Here is a 23924-nt window from a genome sequence, read left to right as displayed (position 1 = left end):
AAACTTTGGAATTAAACAGATCTGGTATTGAACTCTGGCTCACTACCTACTGACCTAATGATCTTTGTTCAGTTACTTTTGGCCAATTAATCTCTGAATCAGACTTTGTAAAGTAGAAATAATAATTCTTACCTCATGGCTGTTAAAAGAAATGAAATAAGGAATCAAAATTGTGTGCAGGGACTATAAAAAGCATTAAATGAGTAGCCCTTTCAGATGCACTTTGTGTTATTAATACTTTAAAAAAAAAATTAAGCAAGCTTGTAGCTCTTTAGCTTACAGGCTAAAGGATGTATAAGGAAAAGAAATGTTTGGGTTTATAGCTATCATCTGTCACTCCCTGGGACTCTGTCCCGTTCTTGCAGATTCTCCACTTTATCTGGATCATTATAAAGGTATTAGCATAGAGAAAAGGGGAAAGTAGCATACTTTGATTCAGTCTAAGAAATAATCCTTAAAATTTATTGGGAATTAAGAAAAGATTCTTAAGGGCCAGCTCTGTGGCACAGCAGGTTAAGCCATAGCCCTACAGCGCCAGCCTCCCATATGGGCACCTGTTTGAGTCCCAGCTGCTCTACTTCCCATCTAGCTCCCTGTTAATACGGCTGAGAAAGCAGAGGAAGATGGCCCAAGTCCTGTGGCCCCTGCGTCCACATGGGAAACCTTGGAAGAAATTCCTGGCTCCTAGATTAGACCGTGCCCAGCCTCAGTTGTTGTGGCCATTTGGGGAGTGATCCAGCAGGTGGAAGTTGTTGTGGCCATTTGGGGAGTGAACCAGCAAATGGAAGACCTCTTGTCTCTCCTCTCTCTGTAGCTGTGTCTTTCAAATAAATAAAAAAATCTTTAAAAATAAAAAAAAAGATCTCTTTTGACCTGAGATAGGAATGGGGAAGCAAGTGATCTCCTGTCTCTACAACGGCATATTTTTACAGCATCATTTACTTTTAGATAATATTATAAATTCCCAGTGATAGACATTGACATCCTTTTCTTTTCTTTTCCGCTATCATTTTTGGGCAACAAGTCCTCATTGCATTAAAAATGCTGGAAAATACAAATAAGAAAATATTTTGATAATGCCATCAAAGAGGGATAGTTGCTATTTCATGTATGTTCTAGTCTTCCATAGAATTATAAAAATAAACTTGTAGTTCCGACTTGGGAACCTGCTAATAAAATGTTATATGGGATTCTTTGCATGCTGACCTGACTCATTGGGATGGTCCCTGGATTAAGATTCCTTTGAATGGTCTTTGGACTGGGACTTTGACATTGGCTCTACTTTGATGAAGGGTATGACATTTCTAAGTGGTTTTAATTGCTAAGGTAATTTATTTGGGCTTCTGGGCCATTTTGATTGAACAGACTGGTAGACTTAGGCATTTGTTTTTAGTGATTTTGTTTTAACCAAATCAACCCATAATCTCCCAGAAACAACTCAGGAGGCCCCTTGCTTCAGCATTATGTGGCCAAAGCTTACGTGATTGCAAAACTGGACTTAAATGAGGCCAAGCTGGTCTCTCTGGTCCTTCCGTGTTCTTCACTCACAGATGCAGTCCTTATTCTTAACAGATAGAGTCTATATATTTACTATATTATTTATACCCAGATGAATATTTTGATAGCTACTTAAGGCAATTTCACATCTAAAAAATGGACACCTCAATGCAGAAAAATTAATCATTCTCTGGAAACTCAATGGAATTTTTTTTAAAACAATATAATGTGTATTCTCCTTCCCTGAATAAACTGAAAGGGTTGCTTCAGTAATTTTTACATACATTTTTGGTAACTGGATAATGGATATTTTAATGCACTTTGTACACTAATAAGTTCTAAATAAAAGGGTCTAAAACTCAAAAAAAATGCAATTGGCTTACCCTTTTTAACCTAATTCATCAGTGAGTAGGTACCCCATTATCATGTTAATGAATGCTCTGCCACATTTTACTAACTTTAAACAGTGAACATTAAATTGTACATCACAGTGAACATGCCTATATACATCTGTTTGCTTATTTATCTGATTATTTTCTTACCGTAAGTTGCTAAACAGGCCGGCGCCATGGCTTAACAGGCTAATCCTCCGCCTTGCGGCGCCGGCACACTGGGTTCTAGTCCCGGTCGGGGCACTGGATTCTATCCCGGTTGCCCCTCTTCCAGGCCAGCTCTCTGCTATGGCCCAGGAAGGCAGTGGAGGATGGCCCAAGTGCTTGGGCCCTGCACCCGCATGGGAGACCAGGAGAAGCACCTGGCTCCTGGCTTCGGATCAGCGCGATGCGCCGGCCGTAGCGGCCATTGGAGGGTGAACCAGTGGCAAAAAGGAAGACCTTTCTCTCTGTCTCTCTCTTTCTCACTATCCACTCTGCCTGTTTAAAAAAAAAAAAAAAAAGTTTCTAAACAATTTATTGATTTTTAAGATTTGCACAGATTTTGAAGTTTTAGTCATGTGGCCATATAAGTAGTGAAAAAGTGTTAATAATTATGTGATTAGATTAATCCACCACCAGAGGCGTTTTTTGTGTTGTCATTTGATCCATTATTCATGATTTTTTCTTTAGATAGTTTCTTTTACTGAAGTAAAGAAAACTGGAGAAGTAGAGAAAAATATATCAAACAATGAGGAAACTCAAGCATTCCTTTTAATTAATTTTTTGCAAATTTTGTTTAATATCCATCTGTAAGGACAGAGTGTACTGAATACAGAATGTGGATTTCCCTATGTATTGTGAAATAACTCGTGAATTGTTATTTGACTTATAGGCATTCTATATTGGAAATATATTTAGATCAAAATTTCAAATGGAGTATGACATTTTTGACATAACATTAATTTGAGTAACTTTAAATAATTGGATGCTAACATGGCAAGATTTAGAATTCAGGTTTAATATATTTTTTTTTTTGGACAGGCAGAGTGGACAGTAGAGGGAGACAGAGAGAAAGGTCTTCCTTTTGCCATTGGTTCACCCTCCAGTGGCCGCCGCTGTTGGCACGCTGCGGCCAGCGCACCGCGCTGATCCGAAGGCAGGAGCCAGGTGCTTCTCCTGGTCTCCCATGGGGTGCAGGGCCCAAGCACTTGGGCCATCCTCCACTGCACTCCCTGGCCACAGCAGAGAGCTGGACTGGAAGAGGGGCAACCGGGACAATATCGGTGCCCTGACCGGGACTAGAACCCAGTGTGCCTGCGCCGCAAGGCGGAGGATTAGCCTGTTAAGCCACGGCGCCAGCCCTAAAATTCAGGTTTACCAAAGATTGAATTCCAGTAAAAATTAAGACACATTTAATGGTTGTCTCCTAGGAAAATACTAATATTCTTGCCAGGATAGTTTATACAAGTGTTCTGTGAGAACCCCATTTTTTTCAGTGTCAGATGTCAAAAGTAAATTTTATGTGATTGGCTTTACATTTTTCAAAAATTAGGATAAAGCACTAATTTTAAATTATGAATACTTTCAAGAAAAATACTCCTGATTTTTATGAAATTTTACTTCACTTTTAGAAATATGTATGTATATATATATGTATACAAGTTATATTTGTATAGTTAATATAGCCAGCTATCCTTACTTTTAGCATTGTTTTCAAGAGTGTTACTTTTATTCTACATTCAAAATTATACAAAAGAAACAAAACCACTTAAAATAACAAGATGCAAATAATCCATAGTTATTTTATGCTTATGACAGACCTCTCTCTCTCTTTTTTTTTTTTTTGACAGGCAGAGTGGACAGTGAGAGAGAGACAGAGAGAAAGGTCTTCCTTTGCCGTTGGTTCACCCTCCAATGGCCGCCGCGGCTGGCGCGCTGCGGCCGGCGCACTGCGCTGATCCGATAGCAGGAGCCAGGTGCTTCTCCTGGTCTCCCATGGGGTGCAGGGCCCAAGCACTTGGGCCATCCTCCACTGCACTCCCTGGCCACAGCAGAGAGCTGGCCTGGAAGAGGGGCAACCAGGACAGAATCCGGCGCCCCGACCGGGACTAGAACCTGGTGTGCCGGCACCGCAAGGCGGAGGATTAGCCTAGTGAGCTGCGGCGCCGGCCAGACCTCTCTTATTTTTAAAATAATTCTAGTATATTGGAGAATGGACAGAGCAGTATTCCTAAATTGATGGACTTAAATGATTTTTAAACATAAAATTTAAAATAAAATAAAATTTAATAACATTTTAAGTAAGTATCAATAAAATAACCTTAAGCAGGAAAAACAGTTTTCACTACTTTATTCTGATGGTTTCAATAGCAATAAGTATCTATATAATATGATTTAAATATAAAAATGTAACTAAATTAATAAATCCTTTATTATAAACAGGAACAGTATGATGTTATACTTTGCTTATTTTAATGATTATATTAGTATTTTTTTCCAGTGTTTTAAAAGTCATTCTCACTCTCTTAATGCAGCATTCAGTAGTTCTCATATTAAAAAGGGAAAAAGCTAAATTTTGTGAAAGTTTTCTGGGTATTAAAAATTATTTGGAGGGGCTGGCGCCGCGGCTCAATAGGCTAATCCTCCGCCTGTGGCACCGGCACCCCGGGTTCTAGTCCCGGTCGGGGCACCGGATTCTGTCCCGGTTGCTCCTCTTCCAGTCCAGCTCTCTGCTATGGCCCGAGAAGGCAGTGGAGGATGGCCCAAGTGCTTGGGCCCTGCACCCGCATGGGAGACCAGGAGGAAGCACCTGGCTCCTGGCTTCGGATCTGCGCAGCACGTGGCCACTTGGGGGGGTGAACCAACGGAAAAAGGAAGACCTTTCTCTCTGTCTCTCTCTCTCTCACTAACTCTGCTTGTCAAAAAAAGAAAAAGATTAAAAAAAATTATTTGGACGTACTGCCATTTCCCTGTGTCTAACATAAGAAAGAAAGAAATGCTATCAGCAAAAACTCATTCAACTCCCTGAACTTTGGTAGTGTAAGTGTGTGGTACTTAGTTTCTCTATTCTGAATTAAAGTTTAATGGAAATATGTAGACAAGAATAAAAAAACTGAAGTTGAAAGAAGGTACTAGTAGAGGAACAAGAGTAGAAAGCAACCTCTCTCATCTCTCTCTCTCTCTCTCTCTGTCTGCCTCTCCTCTCTGTGTAACTCTGACTTTCAAATAAATAAATTAATTAAAAAAAAAATAAAGGCTTAAATTGCAAAAGACTAGGCAGAATCAGTTAAAAGAGTTCTTTGAAAGGAAAAGAAGAACCAATACTCACTCATCCCATGTGGTTGAATTTAGAGTTTCCTTGTATCTCAGACTCCTTCAGTCTGCTTCTCCCTCTGCTAGCCTGAAAAAACTGAGTACCCTATATATCTTTTGAAAGGTGCTGCTTTCCACCTTGTCAGGAGCAACAAGTAATTAAGGTAACAGTGACCCTTCCACGGCAGCAGTGGGTAAATGGGTAATTTATGTAACCATTGCATTTTTTGTTCTGTTGCCTCAGAAAAACTTACTCACTCCTTTTTTTTTTTTTTTTTTTTGTAATATTATTTTATTTGAAAGTCGGAGTTACACAGAGGGAGAGAGGTCTTCCATCCACTGGTTCACTCCCCAGTTGGCCAAAATGGCCAGAGCTGCGCCAATCTGAAGCCAGGAGCCAGGAGCTTCTTCCAGGTCTCCCACGTGGGTGCAGGGGCCCAAGGGCCTGGGCCATCTTCCACTGCTTTCCCAGACCACAGCAGAGAGCTAGATTGGAAGTGGAGCAGCCCGCATATAGGATGCCGGCCACAGGTGGCTGCTTTACTCGCTAAGCCACAGTGCCAGCCCCTTATTCATTTCTTCTGTTAGCTCTCATCTCACTCTACTTTCTGTTCCACCTTTACTTTATCTGACTTCCACTTACCTCTTTTAAATTTTTTCTTTGACTTGGTCTCCTTTATGTTAGGCCTTATTTTAGTTACCCAGAAATGTTTTATTTTAAATTATATAAATTATTCTGTAATTTAATACCGTTTGTCAGCATGACACTTGGGAACGTTTGCATTCTTTCTTTTGATTAGCACTAGGATGGTATATTTGGTATATTGGACTTTCAGAGTCTAGAATCCAAAAGCAGAGCAATTATGCAGCTATGGAGGCGATTAATACAGCTGCTCACTGACTTCTTGATTACTGAAAATTGAAATTCATTATGCAGACCGATTTAAATACATATGTTTAAAAAGATGAATGTAATGGTTACATTGGGAAGTAGCCTTCTGATGGCTTAGTTCCCATTGTGGCTTAAAATGAAAGAGGTTCCTGGCTGGCGCCACGGCTCAATAGGCTAATCCTCTGCCTGCGGCGCCGGCACCCCAGGTTCTAGTCCCAGTTGGGGCGCTGGATTCTGTCCTGGTTGCCCTCTTCCAGTCCAGCTCTCTGCTGTGGAGGATGGCCCCAGTGCTTGGGCCCTGCACCCGCATGGGAGACCAGTAGGAAGCACCTGGTTCCTGCCTTCAGATCAGCGTGGTGCGCCGGCTGCAGAGGCCATTGGAGGGTGAACCTATGGTAAAGGAAGACCTTTCTCTCTGTCCACTCTGCCTGTTAAAAAAAAAAAAAAGAAAAGAAAAGAAAAAAAAAAACTTTCCCATGTTAGTGATGTGGAAAAAAAAACCAGGATTTTTAAACTATTTCAAAACAAAACAGTGATAATATTAAAAGTATTCATACTGATTTATTTTTTAAATTTATTTTACTAGAGGGAGAGATAGATCTTCCATCTGCTGATTTGCTCCCCAAATGGTTGCAACAGCCAGGGCTGGACCAAGCCAAAACCAGGAATCAGAAGTTTCCTCTGGGTCCTGGGACCCCCAAATTTGGGTCATCTCCTGCTGCTTTCCCAGGTACATTAGTAGGGAGCTGAATCAGAAGCAGGGCAACCAGGACTCAAACCAGGATGCTGGCACTTTGAACAACAGCTTAACCCACTAAGCTACAATGCTGGCCCCAGGATTTTATTTATTTAAAAAAATTGTTTTAAATATTTAGTTTAGTTTATTTTAAATGCAGAGTTACAGAGAGATCTTCCATCGCCTGGTTTAATCCCCACATAGCCACAATAGCCAGAGCTGTGCCAGGCCAAAGCCAGGAGACAGAAGCTTCATTCAGGTCCCCATGTAAGTGTAGGGTCCAAAACACTTGTGCTATTCTCCAATGCCTTCCAAGGCACATCAGCAGTAAGCTGGATCACAAGTGGAGCAGCTGGGACTTGAACCTGCACCCATATGGGATGCTGGCCTTGCAGATGCTGGCTCAACCCACCTTGCCACACTGCCAGACTGTAGGAAAGCTAAAAGTTAGAATCAACAGGATAAGTAGAATGTAAATGGCTTACTATTTTTACAAGAAGGATGAAGGTGATCTCAGTTCTTGTCTCATATAGGATTTCCACTTGGACCAGACAGTGAGCAAAGCAAGATTTATTTAAGCCACAGCAGTCAAGGAGAGGGTTACAGGAGAGGAAACTTGCCAGGATGGGGTCTTTCATGCACAGTAGAGGTAGCAGAATAACAGCTAGCAGTCAACCAGAGGGCAGGGACAAAACCCATCACAGGGTCCTAATTGTAATCCTGTCTAGCCTGCTCTTGAAAAACAACAATAATTTTGTCTTGCTTGTCTCTTGATAAAACTAGATACTCATCAGGTGAGTGGGATATGTACTTGTCTTGGTATTCTTAAAAAACTAGAAACTCAGAGAGAGATGGGATCCACACTTCCCTTGATGAGGGCAGCTTCTGTGGAAAGGCAAGAATTTTTTCCACTCTGAAAGGGACTCTGCCCCTTTTCTCATACCAACAGAGACCAGACTTGACTGCCTATTGGCCTAACTCCTCACACTTGCATATTTTTCCAAGACCTTTTTGTTCTCCGATTTACCTTTTTTTTTCTTACAAATATATTATTGTTAATGAATTCAAATGCTTTCCATTTTTTTCAAGAATTTGTGTATTTTTTTTTTTTTAAGATTCACTTATTTACTTGAGAGACAGAGAGAAAGGTCTCCCATCTGCTGGTTCACTCCCTGAATGTCTGCAACAGCTGGAGCTAGGCCAATCTGAAGTCAGGAGCCAGGAGCTTCTTCCAGGTCTCCCGCATGAGTGGAAGGGCACAAGCACTTGGGCCATCTTCCACTGCTTTTCCAGGCCATAAGCAGAGAGCTGAATTAGAACCGGCACCCATATGGGAAGGTGGTGCCACAGGCAGATGCTTAACCTACTATGCCACAACACCAGCCCCCTGTGTATGTTTTAATTTTTAAACAATTTTTGAAGTACATTTTCTATGTAAAAATCTACTCATTTATGTTATTCTTAGTAACTTTACTAATGGTGCAACTATCACCATAAGAGATATTTTTAAGCCTTTGGGGGGGGGGGGGGCTTATCTGTTTCTTCCAAGGTCAGTACTTCTATTTGCCCAGTGTAAGACCGCCACAAAACACACCAAACACCAGAGTAAGGCAGAGGGTTTATTGGTGGGGAAACCCGACAGACCTGAGACAAGGGGCGAAGAAGGAAAAGATAGAGAGGAAAGCATAAGAACAAGAGAGAGAGTGAGAGAGATACGTGTTTAGGTACAGGTCCTCTTAAAACTTTGCTGGAGGGCGGGCAGGGAAGTAGGAGAAGTGAATTCCTTTAGGATGGGGGTGGAGTCACCTAGCTTCTAGCCATGGGGGGCTGGGGCTAGAGCCTGGGATGGTGTCGAGGTGTAGATCTCTTCATAGAAAAGAGTACACCATTTTACTAACACCCAGCATTTACCCCACCCCCAACCTTTTTTTCTTTAACTGTGAGATCCTTAGTTGTTCAATAGTTTTATGAATGGAGACTTCAACTGCTTAATATAGATGATTGACTTGGGTTTCCTCAATATGTGAAGTTTTATTTACCTAAATGATTATGTTAACTTGGGTTCCTAGTGCCTAAGAGATGTATGGAAAGCTGCCTTCCTTTCCCCAGTGCCAGAATGAGAAGATTCTGTTCTGGAACAGGCAGGTTGTTCAATTTCTTTGAAGAATAGTCCTAGTGTAAATCTGAGGCTAACCCCATGCCATGTGTAAATAAGCCCTTCATTTAGTTACCTTGATTTGGGCCACTCTGTTTACTTCACAGTTTAGAGTTTCCTTTGGCTATCATGAGGACCAAAATAGCTTCTGCCCCTGCTGCAGCCATCTCCTATGTCTGTCCTCAGCTGCTGTACTCTCTCTTGAATTGGAAGCCTTTAAACTATAACTAAGGTTTGTTCAGTAAACCAGTGTTTAACTCTGTTACTGAAAGGTATACATATCCAAAATATTACTCAAAAAATAATCAGGCCCTTGGTAAGAGGCAAGAGTTTATTTCAAGAAACCGGCAGTCTTGAGGAAAAAGAGATCTCTTGATTCAAAATGTGCTCTTTCTGCCAAATAAGCCAGCAAAGATTATTAAAGGGAAAGAGGGGAGCCAGTGTTTGGCAGTGTTAAGCCTGCAATGCTTATATTCTATATGGGTACCAGTTCAAGTCCTGGCTTGTTCCACTTGAGCTCCAGCTCCCTACTAATGCACCTGAGAAAGCAGATGAAGATGGCCCAAGTGTACTTGGGCCTGTGTACCTGTGTGGGAGACGGGAAGAAAATCCTGGCTACTTGACTTTGGCCTGGCCAAGCGCTGGATGTTGTGGCCATTTAGAAAGTGGACCAGGCCGGCGCTGCAGCTCACTAGGCTAATCCTCCGCCTTACAGCGCAGGCACACTGTGTTCTAGTCCTGGTCAGGGCACCGATCCTGTCCCGGTTGCCCCTCTTCCAGGCCAGCTCTCTGCTGTGGCCAGGGAGTGCAGTGGAGGATGGCCCAAGTGCTTGGGCCCTGCACCCCATGGGAGACCAGGAGAAGCACCTGGCTCCTGCCATCGGATCAGCGCGGTGCGCCGGCCGCAGCGCGCCTACCGCGGCGGCCACTGAACCAATGGCAAAAGGAAGACTTTTCTATCCACTCTGCCTGTCAAAAAAAAAAAGAAAAAAAAAAAAAGAAAGTGGACCAGCAGCTGAAAGATCTGTCTGTCTCTCCCCCTTTCTCTCTAACTCTGCCTTTCAAATAAATAAAATTAACCAAAAAAAAAAAAAAAAAAAAAAAGAGGAAAAGGTAGCTACAGGGGCAGATTAAGAAGAAAAAAATCTAGTCTGTTGATAATTATGCTGACAATCCAGGGTGTAACATGATTGGATGGAGGCTTCCTCCTTAGCTGGGTGTAAGGTCTGTCATTCCAAGTCATCCCTTTCATTAGGCTCCTAAAATTCTTTTACAAACATTATTCACTAGACTAGTCACAGGTAATTCACAATATCTGGTTTTTTTATTTAAAATATGAAAAGAAAGGTGCCTTAAAGTTTGACAAGATTAAGTCCATTTGTCCTTTTCTCCCCATTTATGCTATCATAAGCTGATTTATAAAAAATTGCCTACATCTGCTTGAAAGGCAGAGTAACAGAGAGTAATGATATCTTCCATCTACTGATTCACTCCCCAAGATGGCCGCAATGGCTGGGGCTGGGCCAGCCCCAAACCAGAAGCCTGAACTGCAACTGGGACTGCCACGTGAGTGGCAGGGACCCAAGCACTTGAGCCATCATTTGCTGCCTCCCAGGCTGCATTATCAGGAAGTTGGATTGGAAGCAACTAGCCAAGACTGGAACCAGCACTCCAATATGGGATCTGAGTGTTACAGGCAGGGCTTAACCCACTGCACCACAGCCAAAATCTGATTTCTAGCTTATTAATCTTTTAAATGTTTTTGTTTTTGTCACCACTGCACTAAAGGAAGAAAAAAAAAAGAAAGCATGGAAACTGCCTCAGGCAACATGTTTACCTTTTCTACCTCAAGAGGTTTTTGAAGTAGGTAATGAGAAGTCATCAAAATCCCAAGAGATAATTTCCCTTATCTCTCCCTTTTGTTTCCTGTTCTCTTATCTCTGTTTTATGTCCCATGTCAGTGTCATGAGTAGTCTAACTTCCTCATGCAAGTGACAAAACCTAGCTACCACAGCCCCACAGAATCACCATACCCAGAAGCTCAATAGCATCCAACTAGACTTTTCCAACACCAAGTTACTAAAACATCAGATCTTCGAGACCCGGCTGCTCCACTTCCAATCCAACTCTCTGCTTTGACATGGGAGAGCAGTGAAAGATGGCCCACGTCTTTGGGCCTCTGCACCCACGTGGGAGACCAAGAAGAAGCTCCTGGCTCCTGGCTTCAGATTGTCACAGCCCCGGCTGTTGCGGCCATCTAGGGAGTGAACCAGCAGATGGAAGACATTCTCTCTCTCTCTCTCTCTCTCTCTCTCCCTCTCCCTCTCCCTCTCCCTCCCTCCCCCCTTCTCTCTCCTCTCTTTCTTTCTCTGCCTCTCCTTCTCTCTGTAACTGTGACTTTCAAGTAAAATAAATAAATCTTTTTAAAAAAATAAGATCTCATTGCCCAGATTTGGCCTACTTCTGGCCAAGTCATGTGAGCATGGTTGCTCACATGGTGCCTACCCATTCATCGTGGAACACTGGGAAAAACTGAGCAGATTGATTAACAAGCCTCTACAAGATTCATGATCAGTTAGTCCCAAATGAAAGATTCCTGTTTACGTAAAGCTATTCTCCCATAATGAACTCATTACATGCATTGCCACAGAACAAAAGGAAAGCACATACAAATAGTAGCAGAGAACTACTAATTGACACAGTGGGTTATGAACTCTGATTCAAGTCCAGCTGCTCCACTTCTGATCCAGTTCCATGGTAATGTGCCTGGGAGAGCAGTGGAAGTACCCCTGCCACCCACATGGGAAACCTGGATAGAGTTCCAAGCTCCTGGCTTCAGCCTGGCCCAGTCCTAGCAATTGCATCCATTTGGGGAGTGAACCAGCAGGTGGAAGAGTACACTCTCTCTTTCACTGTCTCCCTCTCTCTCTCTCTCTAATTCTACCTTTCAAATAAATTTTTAAAAATAAAGTATCAGAGATTTCTAGATTTTTACTAAAATTTTTTAAAAATTTTCATTGCCCTCCAATCTTTAGTATACCTGAAAGCAAGCTCAGTGCTAAGAATACAAAATGAAGCAAAGTGTCCATTAACATTGGTAATTATGATCATGATGTTACAGGTGAAATGGCAGCACAAAAAAATATTACCCCAGTTCTTTCTCTCACATGGAAGAATTCCCAAGGGGACAGAGAGATTTAAAAGCAAGATTTATTTTAGTCGGAGACCTCATCTAGGGTGGCATGGAGGGGGACTCCAAGAGAGGCAAAACCCGAAGGCCTGGGAGTAATGGGGTTTTTAAGCACAATCTTGGGGAAGAAACTGACAGTCAGTCCAAGGAACGGACAAACCTATCAAAAGACCTGATTTATATTTATATTATAATTTTTTTACCCTGTCTGGCTTGCTCATGATAAAGCAAAGAGCCATAAGAAGGGTGGGATACCTAATTTACTTTATAATAAACTGGGAGCTCAGAAGGATGGAATCCCCACTCCGTGCTATTCTCATGGTAAAATTGGAGATTTATTTATTTATTTGAGAGGCAGAGTTACAGAGAGGCAGAGAGAGAGAGAGAATTCTTCCATCCTCTGGTTCACTCCCTAAATGTCAACAATGGCTGGAGCTGGGCTGATCCAAAGCCAGAAGTTGAGCTTCTTCCAGGTTTCCCACATAGGTGTAGTAGCCCAAGGACAGGCCACAGCAGAGAGCTGGATCAGAAGTGGAGCAGCCAAGACTTGGACTGGTGCCCATATGGGATGTCGTCACTGCAGGTGGCAGCTTTACCCGGTACACCACAGTGCCGCCTCCAGTAAATTATTTTCTTTATTTGAAAGAGTTAGAGAGGGGTAGAGACAGAGAGGTCTTCCATCCGATGGTTCACTCCCCAGATGGCCGCAACGGCCAGAGCTGTGCCAATCCAGAGCCAGGAACCAGGAGCTTCTTCCCGGTCTCCCACGTGGGTGCAGGGGCCCAAGGACTTGGGCCATCTTCTACTGCTTTCCCAGGCCATAGCAGAGAGCTGGATCAGAAGAGGAGTAGCCGGGACTAGAACCGACACCCATATGGGATGCCGGCGCTTCAGGCAAGGGCTTTAACCTGCTGAGCTACAGCGCCAGCCCTTACCTCCAGTAAATTTTTAAAAATTAAACAAAAATCAATAGCTTGTACAGCTAAGCGTTTCTCCTGCAAAGAGAAAAAGGCAGAGCCGTATCTAAAGACTTAATCATTTTAAGACCCATTTTATATATATGTATATATATGTGTGTGTATATATATATAGATGTATTTATAAATATATACATATATATGTATATATCAGGAGCTTTAAAACATGACACTTTGATGTGTTGATGTCTCCAGAAAATAAGAAAGTTCATTATGCATTTATAAAATTTTTATAATGAACTAGGTAAAGAATAATTACAATAAATTTACTGTTTTAATACCCTGTCAGTAAACAAATTTAGAATATCTTTATTGCTTAGACAAACATTAGTCAATTATAAATTTAAATGTTAATATTTTGAAAGAACTTTTCTCAGTTTTTTTTTTATGAATTGAAAGTCTCATAAACGCCTTTTAAAGACAATTTCATAGGTCTGACACTGTGGCGCAGCGGATTAAGCTGCCATCTGTAGCACTGGCATCCCATATGGGTACTGGTTTGAGTCCTGGCTGCTCCACTTCTGATCCAGCTCTCTGCTAATGTGCTTGGAAAAGCAACAGAGGATGGCCCAAGTAATTGGGCCCCTGTACCTGGAAAAACCTCCTGGCTTTGGCCTGACCCAGCCCCAGCCATTGTGGCCATTTGGGAAATGAACCAGAGGTTGGAAGATCTCTCTGTCTCTCTCCCCTCTCCCTCTGTAATTCTGACTTATAACTAAATAAATATTTTTAAAAAGAGAAGGAAGAGAGAGAGAATTTCACTGGTTTGTGCTTTCTTTTTTTAAACAGGTTCCAATTTATTGTGCCTAAAGAATGGAACAGCAAATATAGACCTGTCTGCATCCATCTTGCTGGAACAGGAGATCATGTGAGATTTTATTATTATAATACCTTAGTCTCTCCACATTTTGTTGCCATATTCTCTTTAACAGATGTGGTTATTATATTCTTTCTGTGTGTCATTTTTTTTTTCTTAGCATTACTGGAGGCGACGAACACTAATGGCCCGCCCTATGATTAAAGAAGCACGAATGGCTTCTTTGTTGTTAGAAAACCCTTATTATATCCTTTGGTGATACCTAAAGACTCTTTTCTCTGGTCTATCTATTTATATATTCAATCATCAAAAGGAGTGATAGATAGTAACCAACTTTTCCAGACTATTTAAATTTAGTCATTTGTTCAGAAAATACTTGAGCAAGAATAAAATGAAAGATTATTTCAGCCAGCACCGTGGCTCAATAGGCTGAATCCTCTGCCTGTGGCGCCAGCACCCCGGGTTCTAGTCCCAGTTGGGGTGCCGGATTCTGTCCCGGTTGCTCCTCTTCCAGTCCGGCTCTCTGCTGTGGCCCGGGAGTGCAGTGGAGGATGGCCCAAGTGTGTGGGCCCTGCACCTGGCTCCTAGTTTCAGATCAGTGCGGCACGCCGGCCGCAGCGGCCATTTGGGGATGAACCAATGGAAAAAGGAAGACCTTTCTCTCTGTCTCTCTCTCTCACTGTCCACTCTGCCTGTCAAAGAAAAAAAAGAAAGAAAGATTATTTCATGCCTTTTAAAAGCTAACATAAGGATTATACTAATGTTGTTTAATGAAGATAAGTTGTATTTTCTTTTTTTTTTTTTTTTAAGATTTTAGTTATTTATTTGAGAGGTAGAGTTAAAGTGAGAGAAAGGTGTTCCTTTCGTTGGTTCACCCCCCAAATGGGTGCTACAGCCGGAACTATGCTGATCCGATGCCAGGAGCCAGGTGCCTCCTCCTGGTCTCCCACGAGGGTGCAGGCGCCCAAACACTTGGGCCATCTTCCAGTGCCCTCTCGGGCCACAGCAGAGAGCTGGACTGGAAAAGGAGCAGCCGCGACTGGAACCCGGTGCCCATATGGGATGCCGGCGCCTTAGGCGGAGGATTAGCCAAGTGAGCCATGGCGCCGGCCCCGATAAATTGTATTTTTATTCCTTACAGAACGTATTCTGGGTTTTAATAATTAGCCTTTGTTATCAAGGAAACACTCATGTTTTAAATGAATTTACCGGTTGAGGTTTAGAACAATTCTTAATTTAATTTTCAAGATGATCTCAATTCACAAAAGAAGAAATGAAACTGATCCATAGATATAAATAAATGGTCATCATTACTGGAAATATAAGAAATGTGAATTTTAAAGAACAATTACAAAAGATTTAAATTACAGTTTACAAATTACTATTACAAAAGATTTAAAGAAACAACAATAGAATACAGGTGACGCTACTATGATATGGGCACCCTTGTTCTGATGACTGAAAATAAAATCTCAACCCTTTGGGAAAGCATTTTGCCCACAGAATTTGTCACATACCTGACAGAGTGATTCTGATTCTGAAAAATTTATTCTAAAGTACTAAGAAAATAGAAAATGATAGAAAAAAGGATTATGTAGGTCCTTGTGCAATAGTTAAGTATTATTAGTAGCTTGATTGTTTATAATAGAGAAGTAGTTGTGTAAATTGTTATTATAATACAGGAATTTTTATATAGTTAATTGTGCTATGGTTATTGCTCTGCCATTTGCTATCTTTGTGACCTTAGACCTATTACCTTTTAGTACATGGGTCTCTCATTGATAAATTGGGATAATTTCTCAAGTTATTGAAAGTATTAAATACTTAACACTGTCCAGAACATTACTAGGTAAATAATAAGCATTAAGTTGTAACTGTAAATTATAACTAAAAATTCACAATAATTTATAAAAATTGTTTGTGCTGCCAAGGTAGGACACGGGTATGCAAAAAGAAAAACCACTCCGAAAATAGAAAATCTAAAACAAAAACCCATGAATACAAATGCTGGAAAGAAATACATCAAAATGTTAGTATGATTGTCTATAAATGAAGTACTTTTTTATCTAACATGCCTTTCTATATTTTCTATAATAAACATAGAAATGAAAACAACCAAAGCAATAAACTTCATTTTAAATTAAAGTTGAAGTTTGTACCACCCTTTGAATATACTGAAAACATTAATTTGAACACTTTAAATGGATGAATTGTGTTGTACATGACTATAACTCAATAAACTATATATTTAAAAAGTAAAGTTGAAAAATGTGAGAAAAACTTGACAACCTACTTGAGATAACTGGAAAGTAATTATTTCAGTACTAAACTGTGTTACAATTTAGTTTGATTAAGTTAATGTGTTTTGAGACAAAAGGTAGATTTAATTATTTTGAAATTTTCTCTTTGACGCACATTTTTAAATGGCTGCAGGAAGCCCAAGGACCAAGTGTAAGTATATATCACCTTCATTGCTATATTATTTATCTTCAATTTTTAAACAGTATTAAAAATTTTAGTAGCCTTTAATGAACTAAATTTAAAGTACCCAAGTATCATTGGGAAGATTTTTGTTGTAAATTTTAATATTGATTTTAGTTTAATTTCCTTTTTAAAGTATTTTTGCTTTGAATAAACACTACTCTTTTTATTCTTGCAACACATAGTACAGAAAATCTGAAGGTAAACTTTCTGATCTTTTAAAATGATGAACTTTGAAGGTAATTGTTCTGCATTTTTGTAATCTATAGTTGATATGGTTAATTTAATAAATATTGCACCCTAGACATTGAGAGCACAACAGTAAAACAGGATCCTTTCATCAAGCTCATATGCACATAGGAGATAGATAAAAATAAGGTGATTTATGATACTTACCATTGCCATGAAGGAAATAAAGCAGGGTATAAAGAGAATGGTGCTGCAGTATGACATGATGAAAAGGTGAAGACCTGGAGGAAGGTTAGCTCCAGAGAATGAGCAGTAAATGAAAAATCAGAGTAAGCACAAGGTAGGGAGAATAGTGCAAGATGAGGTCAGGGAGGTAGGCAAGGGCCACATTATGAAGGGTGACCATGCTTAGAATTTTACGAAAGTGCAGTAGGAAGTGTCTTGAGGGTTTTAAGTAGATGAGTGATCTGATGTATATTTTTAAAGATTTTTTTAAAGATTTATTTATTTGAAAGAGTTTCAGAGAGAGACACACAGAGAAAGAGAGAAATCATACATATGCTGGTTCACTCCCCAGATGGCCACAACAACCAGAACTGGACCAGGCTAAAGTCAGGAATTTTATTCAGGTCTCCCATGGGGTCCACACATTTGTGCCCTCTTAAGCTACTGCTCCCAGGTCATTAGCAGGGAGCTGGATCTGAAGTAGAGCAACCAGAACATGAACCAGTGCCCATATGGGATGCCAGCATTGACAGTCACAGTTTAACCCATTATGACACAATGCCAGCCTCCAAGAGTGACATTTTTAAGAGTAACCAAAGTGGTGGCAGTGGAGATAGAAGTTTTCATGGGTTCAGAATAAAATTTAGAAGTTGAAGTATTAAGACTTATTGATGAATTGGTGGTGGGAAATAAAAAGTTAGGTAGGACTTGGACGTGTTAAATTTGTGATGCCTGTTACTCCTGCAAAGTAGAGAAATCAAGCAGGGAATTGGAAAGTGCTAGAGATACAGATTTGAAAGTTCCATGTTCTGTGTGATCATAGGTTGAAAGAGGTATAGATTAAAGTAGGGTGGGGTGTATACTATGGGTAATTTAAAATGACCCTGCATAGCTTAGAATGAACTTCACGAAACCTTGTGAAAAATTGAACTCCATAGTAAATAGTTCAAGAATTTTCACTCTGGAACCAAGTCCTGAATTCAGAACAAGGTCTGTCACTTTTATCTGTATGTTTTTGAGAGTCGAATAGACTAACTTTATAAATGACTTTCTGCCCAGAACCTCATGTCAGTAACTTCTATGTAAAAGTGCAAATTGGGGTAGATCTGAGAATTTAGGCTTCCTCCACACAAGAACAAAATAAACAAGACAATTAGGTAATCGTAAATGAAAATTGTTTGAGGACGGGCAACAAAGAAATAAATGTACTCTTTTCTGATGAAGTTTGAGGTTTTCTGTTTTTGTTTTGTTTTGTTTTTGATGAGGGATAGTATAATTTCTAGCCTTTGGACTTAGAACCTTGAGAGGACTTGGGGAAAATAGTAGACACATGCTCACTGGGGGCTAGGGTTTGCTTTTTCATACTTGGCATTCCTTATGGCACTTGCTTCCTTATATATAATTATTACATGGAGGCATATAGTAATCATCGATTAGTGAGTTTTTGTACACTTTGACAAGATTTCATCCAGTAGCCAGTTGTGGAGGTCTTTATACAAATTACATTTTGAAGAATAGATTCTAATTTATTATTACTTAGTAAGAAAATGATGCTTTTAAATCAAGATGATTCTGAAATCTAAAAGGGTATATTTAAGTACTTATAAGGAAATATACTTCTATGCAGTTTCAGTTTAAAAAACCAGAACATTCCAGTTGAACTGTTCCTTTGTTAATTGAAACATGTATTTTTATAAAAACATTTATTTCTAATGTTTTATTGTATGTATATATTGTGTATTTTGTGAAAATAAGAGTTCAGTAATGGATGAGCTTGTTATCAAGCTGAATTCTTTTATCTCTTTTTAGAAAATGTTATGCTTTAAGTTCTGTTGTAATAATTTCTTTCTAAGGGGGAGGACAACTGTAAATTTGTTTTTCCTTTTATCAGTAATGATAATTTCACTAAAAATTGGTAGTATAAAATATTTTATATAAATATTTAAATTTTTAAGAGTACTAGGAAGTAAATAAAATAGTCTTTTCTGGACTTCAAAATAGTTACTGAAGTAGTTGAAATTCAGTAAAGAGCATGTTATAGCAGGCACTTTTTTTAAAGTCTTAGGTGATAAATATATAAAATAATATTAGCAGCATTCTAATTCTGTTAATTTATTACATTATTGTCCTTAGCTGTGTAGTATTTTAAAAGGAAAACCTGAGGTCTGTCTTCTTTTTGTAAATTTTTATATTAAAATGTATAAAATAAACCATTTTCTGTTTTGTTTTGTGAGACTAGGAGGTCCAGCTTAAAAAACGTATCTGATCTTTTTGTGATGGGAGGAGCTCTTGTTTTAGAATCTGCAGCTCTCTTGCACTGGCTAGAGAGGGAAGGTTATGGACCTCTAGGAATGACCGGAATATCCATGGGAGGACATGTAAGCCTTTTCATTTCAACTCATATTTAATTGCAATTATGTTTGTAAGTGCTAGGGAATCTAGTTATCTTAAAAAATATTTATTTATGGCTGGTGCCATGTTTCACTTGGCTAATTCTCCACCTGTGGCGCTGGCACCCCAGGTTCTAGTCCCGGTTGGGGCGCCAGGTACTAGTCCTGTTGCTCCTCTTCTAGTCCAGCTCTCTGCTGTGGCCCGGAAGGGCAGTGGAGAATGGCCCAAGTGCTTGGGTCCCTGCACCTGCATGGGAGACCGGGAGGAAGCACCCAGCTCCTGGCTTTGTATTGGCGCAGTGCCGGCTGTGGCAGCCATTAGGGGAGTGAACCAATGGAAGGAAGACCTTTCTGTCTGTCTGTCTCTCTCATTGTCTCACTCTGCTTGACCCAAAAAAAAAAAAAAAAAAAGATTTATTTATTCATTTATTTGAAAGAGTTACAGAAAGAGGTCATCCATCTAGTGGTTCACTCCCAAAATGACCCCAACAACCAGGCTGGGCCAGGAGCTAGCAACCAAGTGCCTCTTCATCGTCTCCCACTTGGGCCATCCTCTGCTGCTTTCCCAGACCCATTAGGGAGCTGGATCAGAACTGAGGCAGCCAGGACTCAAAACTGGTGCCCATATGGGATGCCAGCACTGCAGATGGCAGCTTATCTCACGACGCCACAGTGCTGGCCCCTAAATTCACTTTAGATATAGAATTATTTTTAGTTTTGGGAACAGCAGGAAAGATTCTAAACTCTCAATCCAATTATGATATAATACTGTTATTTTTTGTATGACTTTTGTTAGACATTGATTATACTACTCCACAGTCCTATCTTAGATAGGCTACTTAGTATTTTATTAAAAGTTGATTATGAATTTTTTTTTTTTTTTTTTTTGACTGGCAGAGTGGATAGTGAGAGAGAGAGAGACAGAGAAAGGGAGAAAGGTCTTCCTTTTTGCCGTTGGTTCACCATCCAATGGCCGCTATGGCCGGCGCATCGCGCTGATCCGAAGCCAGGAGCCAGGTGCTTCTCCTGGTCTCCCATGCGGGTGCAAGGCCCAAGCACTTGGGCCATCCTCCACTGCCTTCCCGGGCCATAGCAGAGAGCTGGCCTGGAAGACGGGCAACCGGGATAGAATCCGGCGCCCCGACCGGGACTAGAACCTGGTGTGCCAGAGCCGCAAGGCGGAGGATTAGCCTGTTAAGCCACGGCGCCGGCCGATTATGAAATTTAACAATTCAAGTCTCAAGTATAAATTCCCACTTTTGCTATTAAACTGGTGAAGATAGCTGAATTGGAAAATAGCTTTTTTAAAAAAAAGGTTTTTTAAATTTTTATTTTAAAGGTAGAGTTACAGAAAGATACATAGACAGATCTTTCATGCACTGGTTCACTCCCCAAATGCCTGCAATGGCCAAGACTGAGCCAGCCAGAAACCAGGAACCTGGAACTCCATCTGGGTCTCCCATGTGGGCACAGGGACCAAAGGATTTGGGCCATCCTCCACAGCTTTCCCAGGCACAACAGCAGGAAGCTCTATCAGAAATGGAGCAGCTAAGACACTAATGGACTCCTGTATATGGATGCCAACATCACAGACAGTGGCTCCACCCTTTATGCCACAACACCGGCTCCTATACTGTCATCTTTATATGGAAGATAATACTCCATCCTTCATTCCCCTAAATGACTCAGCCATTTCATGAAGCCTTTTCTGATTCCTCCAGGTGAAAGTAATTTTTTCTCTTCTCAAAACCAATACATACATTATTTTATATCTGTTAAATAATCTTTGTAGTTCACCAATTTCTTGACATCCTCAGACAACTCCAAAATCTGAGGTTTTATAGTTGTGGTTTTATTATATCTGAGCAAGCCACATGAATAATAATTATGCTGTTATATTACAGATGGCCTCTCTAGCCGTATCCAACTGGCCTAAGCCCATGCCTTTGATTCCATGTCTGTCTTGGTCCACAGCATCTGGGGTCTTCACTACGGTAATTTAATTGCAATTAATATTTAAATCTTATTTATGTGTACATTTTTACTTATTTATTTACTTGAAGAGCAGAGAGACATAGAGAGAGATCTCTCATCTGCAGGTTCATCCCACAAATACCCAAAATAGCCAGTGATGGACCAGGCTGAAGCCAGGAGCCCGAAACTTAATCTGAGTTTCCCATGTAGTGTCAGGGGCCCTCATCTGCTGTCTCCCTGGCTGTGCATTAGCAGAGCCCAGACTTGAACCCAGGTACTCTGATGGGATGCAGGCATCCCAAGAAGTGTCTTAACCACTATGCCAAATACCTGCCCTTGCAATTAATATTCAGATAGCTGTATGTGAATATAATTAAAAGTAATTGTCCTGGGTGTCCACATATCCGCCCCCGAGTTTGATGACTCATTAGAAGAACGCACAAGACTCAACACATAGTCCTACTCACACCTAAGACTAGCAAAAGAGTAAAACCCAAAGTCATCAAGAGATGAAGAAACACATAAGATGAAGTCTTGAGGAGATCAGGAACCACTTTCTAAGAGTCTTCTCCTAGTGGAGTCTTACGGTTTGTGCTTAGTTCCTCTAGCAGTAAGTTGTGATGCAGGGTCTTAGTCCACCCGTACAAGGAAGGACTGGTCTGAGGAAAGGTAAGTGCGTAGCTCGCCTGTTCCCCAGCCTCCTGGTCCCGGAGACAGTCAGACGCAGCGGGGAGCCAAGTCTAGTAGCAAGGACTCCTTTATCTTTTGCATAATAGTACCTTTTATAGCACAAAACTGCAGAGTCATTGGGGCAGGGCTAAGGACCAACCAATCACTTTAAAAAATCACCTTATGGGGGGATTTCTATAGGACTAGCCCTATGTCTATACACTTGTTACTAGTTTTGTTACCTCCCCTGATGTTGCGCAGCCAATTAGTTTTAGTGGTAAACAACTTTGGATTCCGCCCATCTTACTTCCTCTGGGCGCCATCTTACTCGGCTCCACACGGCTCCGTTCCGCGCAGCTCGGGCGGGGGCACCCGGGGGGCAGCTGCGCATGCGGAGCCCCCGGGCCTGGCCTGGCCTGGCCGCGCTCATGCCCCACATTGAGGAGATCAGGAACCACTTTCTAAGAGTCCTCTTCTAGTGGTATCTTACGGTTTGTGCTTAGTTCCTCTAGCAGTAAGTTGTGACAACATGTGTGAAGTGTTCTCTATCATTGAAGCTGGCCTGAGCCTAGCAGTCCAGGTATTTCTATAAAGAGTCAGTGGCTTAAGCACCCTTTGCCTAGCATGTACTAGAATTCTAGAAGGAAGGCAGGTGTTCAGCAGAAACTATATTGCTTGTATGGTGTTGGCACAGTGACCCATTCTTACAATTAGGGAAAGTTTTATATTAAAGAGCTATTTGCTGGTCAAGCCCCTAGACTCCAGTCAAGGGCCAAACTTACAAACATACCTTGGGTAGGCAGTCACAAGCCTCCTGTACAGCAATTATAATGCTATCGGGCAAAATACTTTATGGTGTAATTTGATCTTAATTTAGTTTATTATTTTAGGGTGTGTTGAGTAAATCAATTAATTGGAGAGAACTGGAAAAGCAATATTATACACAGACAGTTTATGAAGAAGAAATTATTCACATGCTTGAATATTGTGGAGTAAGTATTTGAATTTCCGTATAACATGAGGCGGAAAAGTTGATTTATAGCTAATGATTCACGTTTTTAAACATTCACATTTTTAAACAAAAATTTTTTAAAAATACACACACTATTTTACTTTTAAAAAAGCATTATTTTCAAATAAAACAGATACAGAAAATCATGCAAAGCATGTATGTCACTAGATTTATTAAAAGGCAGACATACCTGTAACTACCACATAAGTCAAGAGTAGAGGGGCCAGCGCTATGGCGTAGTGGGTAAAGCTGCTGCCTGCAGTACCAGCATCCCATATAGGCACTGGGTTCCAGTCCCGGCTGCTCCTCTTCCTATCTGGGTCCCTGCACTCACTTGGGAGACCCGGAAGAAGCTCCCAGGCTCCTGGCATCGGATCAGTGCAACTCCAGCCATTGTGGCCATGTGGGGAATAAACCAGCGGATGGAGGATCTCTCTGTCTCTCTCTGCCTCTCTCTGCCTCTGCCTTTCAAATAAATTAATTAATTAATTAATTTAAAAAAAAAAAAAAAAGAGTAGAACTTGACCACCCAATCCAGAAACCTATTCTACATGTCCTAATCAGAAAGGCCTTACTCCCTCCACAATTAGTAATTATTGTCTTGAATTTTATAGTAATTACTTTCCCTTTATTTGAGAGGTAGTCACAAACAGAGATGGAGAGAGAGAGATAAAGGTCTTCCATCCACTGGTCCACTCCTCAAATGGCCTCAATGGCCAGAGCTGGGCTGATCCAAAGCCAGGAGCCAGGAGCTTCTTCCGGGTCTCCCATGTGAGTTCAGGGCCCCAAGGACTTGGGCCATCTTCCACTACCTTTCCCAGACCATAGCAGAGATCTAGATAAAAAGAGGAGCAGCCAGGACTTGAACTGGCACCCCCTTGGTATGCTGGCATCATAGGCAGCTGCTTTACCCGCTATGTTACAGCGCTGGCTCCTCCTTTGTCTAATAATTTTACTCTCCAAAAGTGCTTCCCTACTCACTCTGGTTCTTTTATTTGCTGTGTCTTTTAACCAAAATATTCCCTTCCTTCACT

At 40.9% G+C, this 23924-nt stretch overlaps 1 protein-coding gene across 6 annotated transcripts in view; it reads left to right on the top strand.

Moving 5' to 3' along the window:
* Positions 1–23924, top strand: part of ABHD18 (abhydrolase domain containing 18) — a 55705-nt gene that overhangs the window by 18290 nt on the left and 13491 nt on the right. For 2 of the 6 annotated variants that reach the window (XM_062199646.1, XM_062199647.1), the window contains exons 5-10: positions 13923–14001; positions 14111–14197; positions 16376–16401; positions 19085–19223; positions 21140–21229; positions 22769–22870. In XM_062199646.1, the coding sequence (XP_062055630.1) occupies positions 13923–14001; positions 14111–14197; positions 16376–16401; positions 19085–19223; positions 21140–21229; positions 22769–22870 (523 nt within the window). Of the gene's footprint in view, positions 1–13922; positions 14002–14110; positions 14198–15300; positions 15980–16375; positions 16402–19084; positions 19224–21139; positions 21230–22768; positions 22871–23924 lie in introns of those variants that run through there. The other 4 variants (XM_062199648.1, XM_062199649.1, XM_062199651.1 and 1 more) reach the window with 3 other exon arrangements.

This window comes from Lepus europaeus, chromosome 8 (genome assembly GCF_033115175.1).
Source record: "Lepus europaeus isolate LE1 chromosome 8, mLepTim1.pri, whole genome shotgun sequence".
Lineage (NCBI taxonomy): Eukaryota > Metazoa > Chordata > Mammalia > Lagomorpha > Leporidae > Lepus > Lepus europaeus.
Note: the sequence above shows the minus strand (reverse complement) of the source record. Positions and strands in the feature narration are given on the sequence as shown.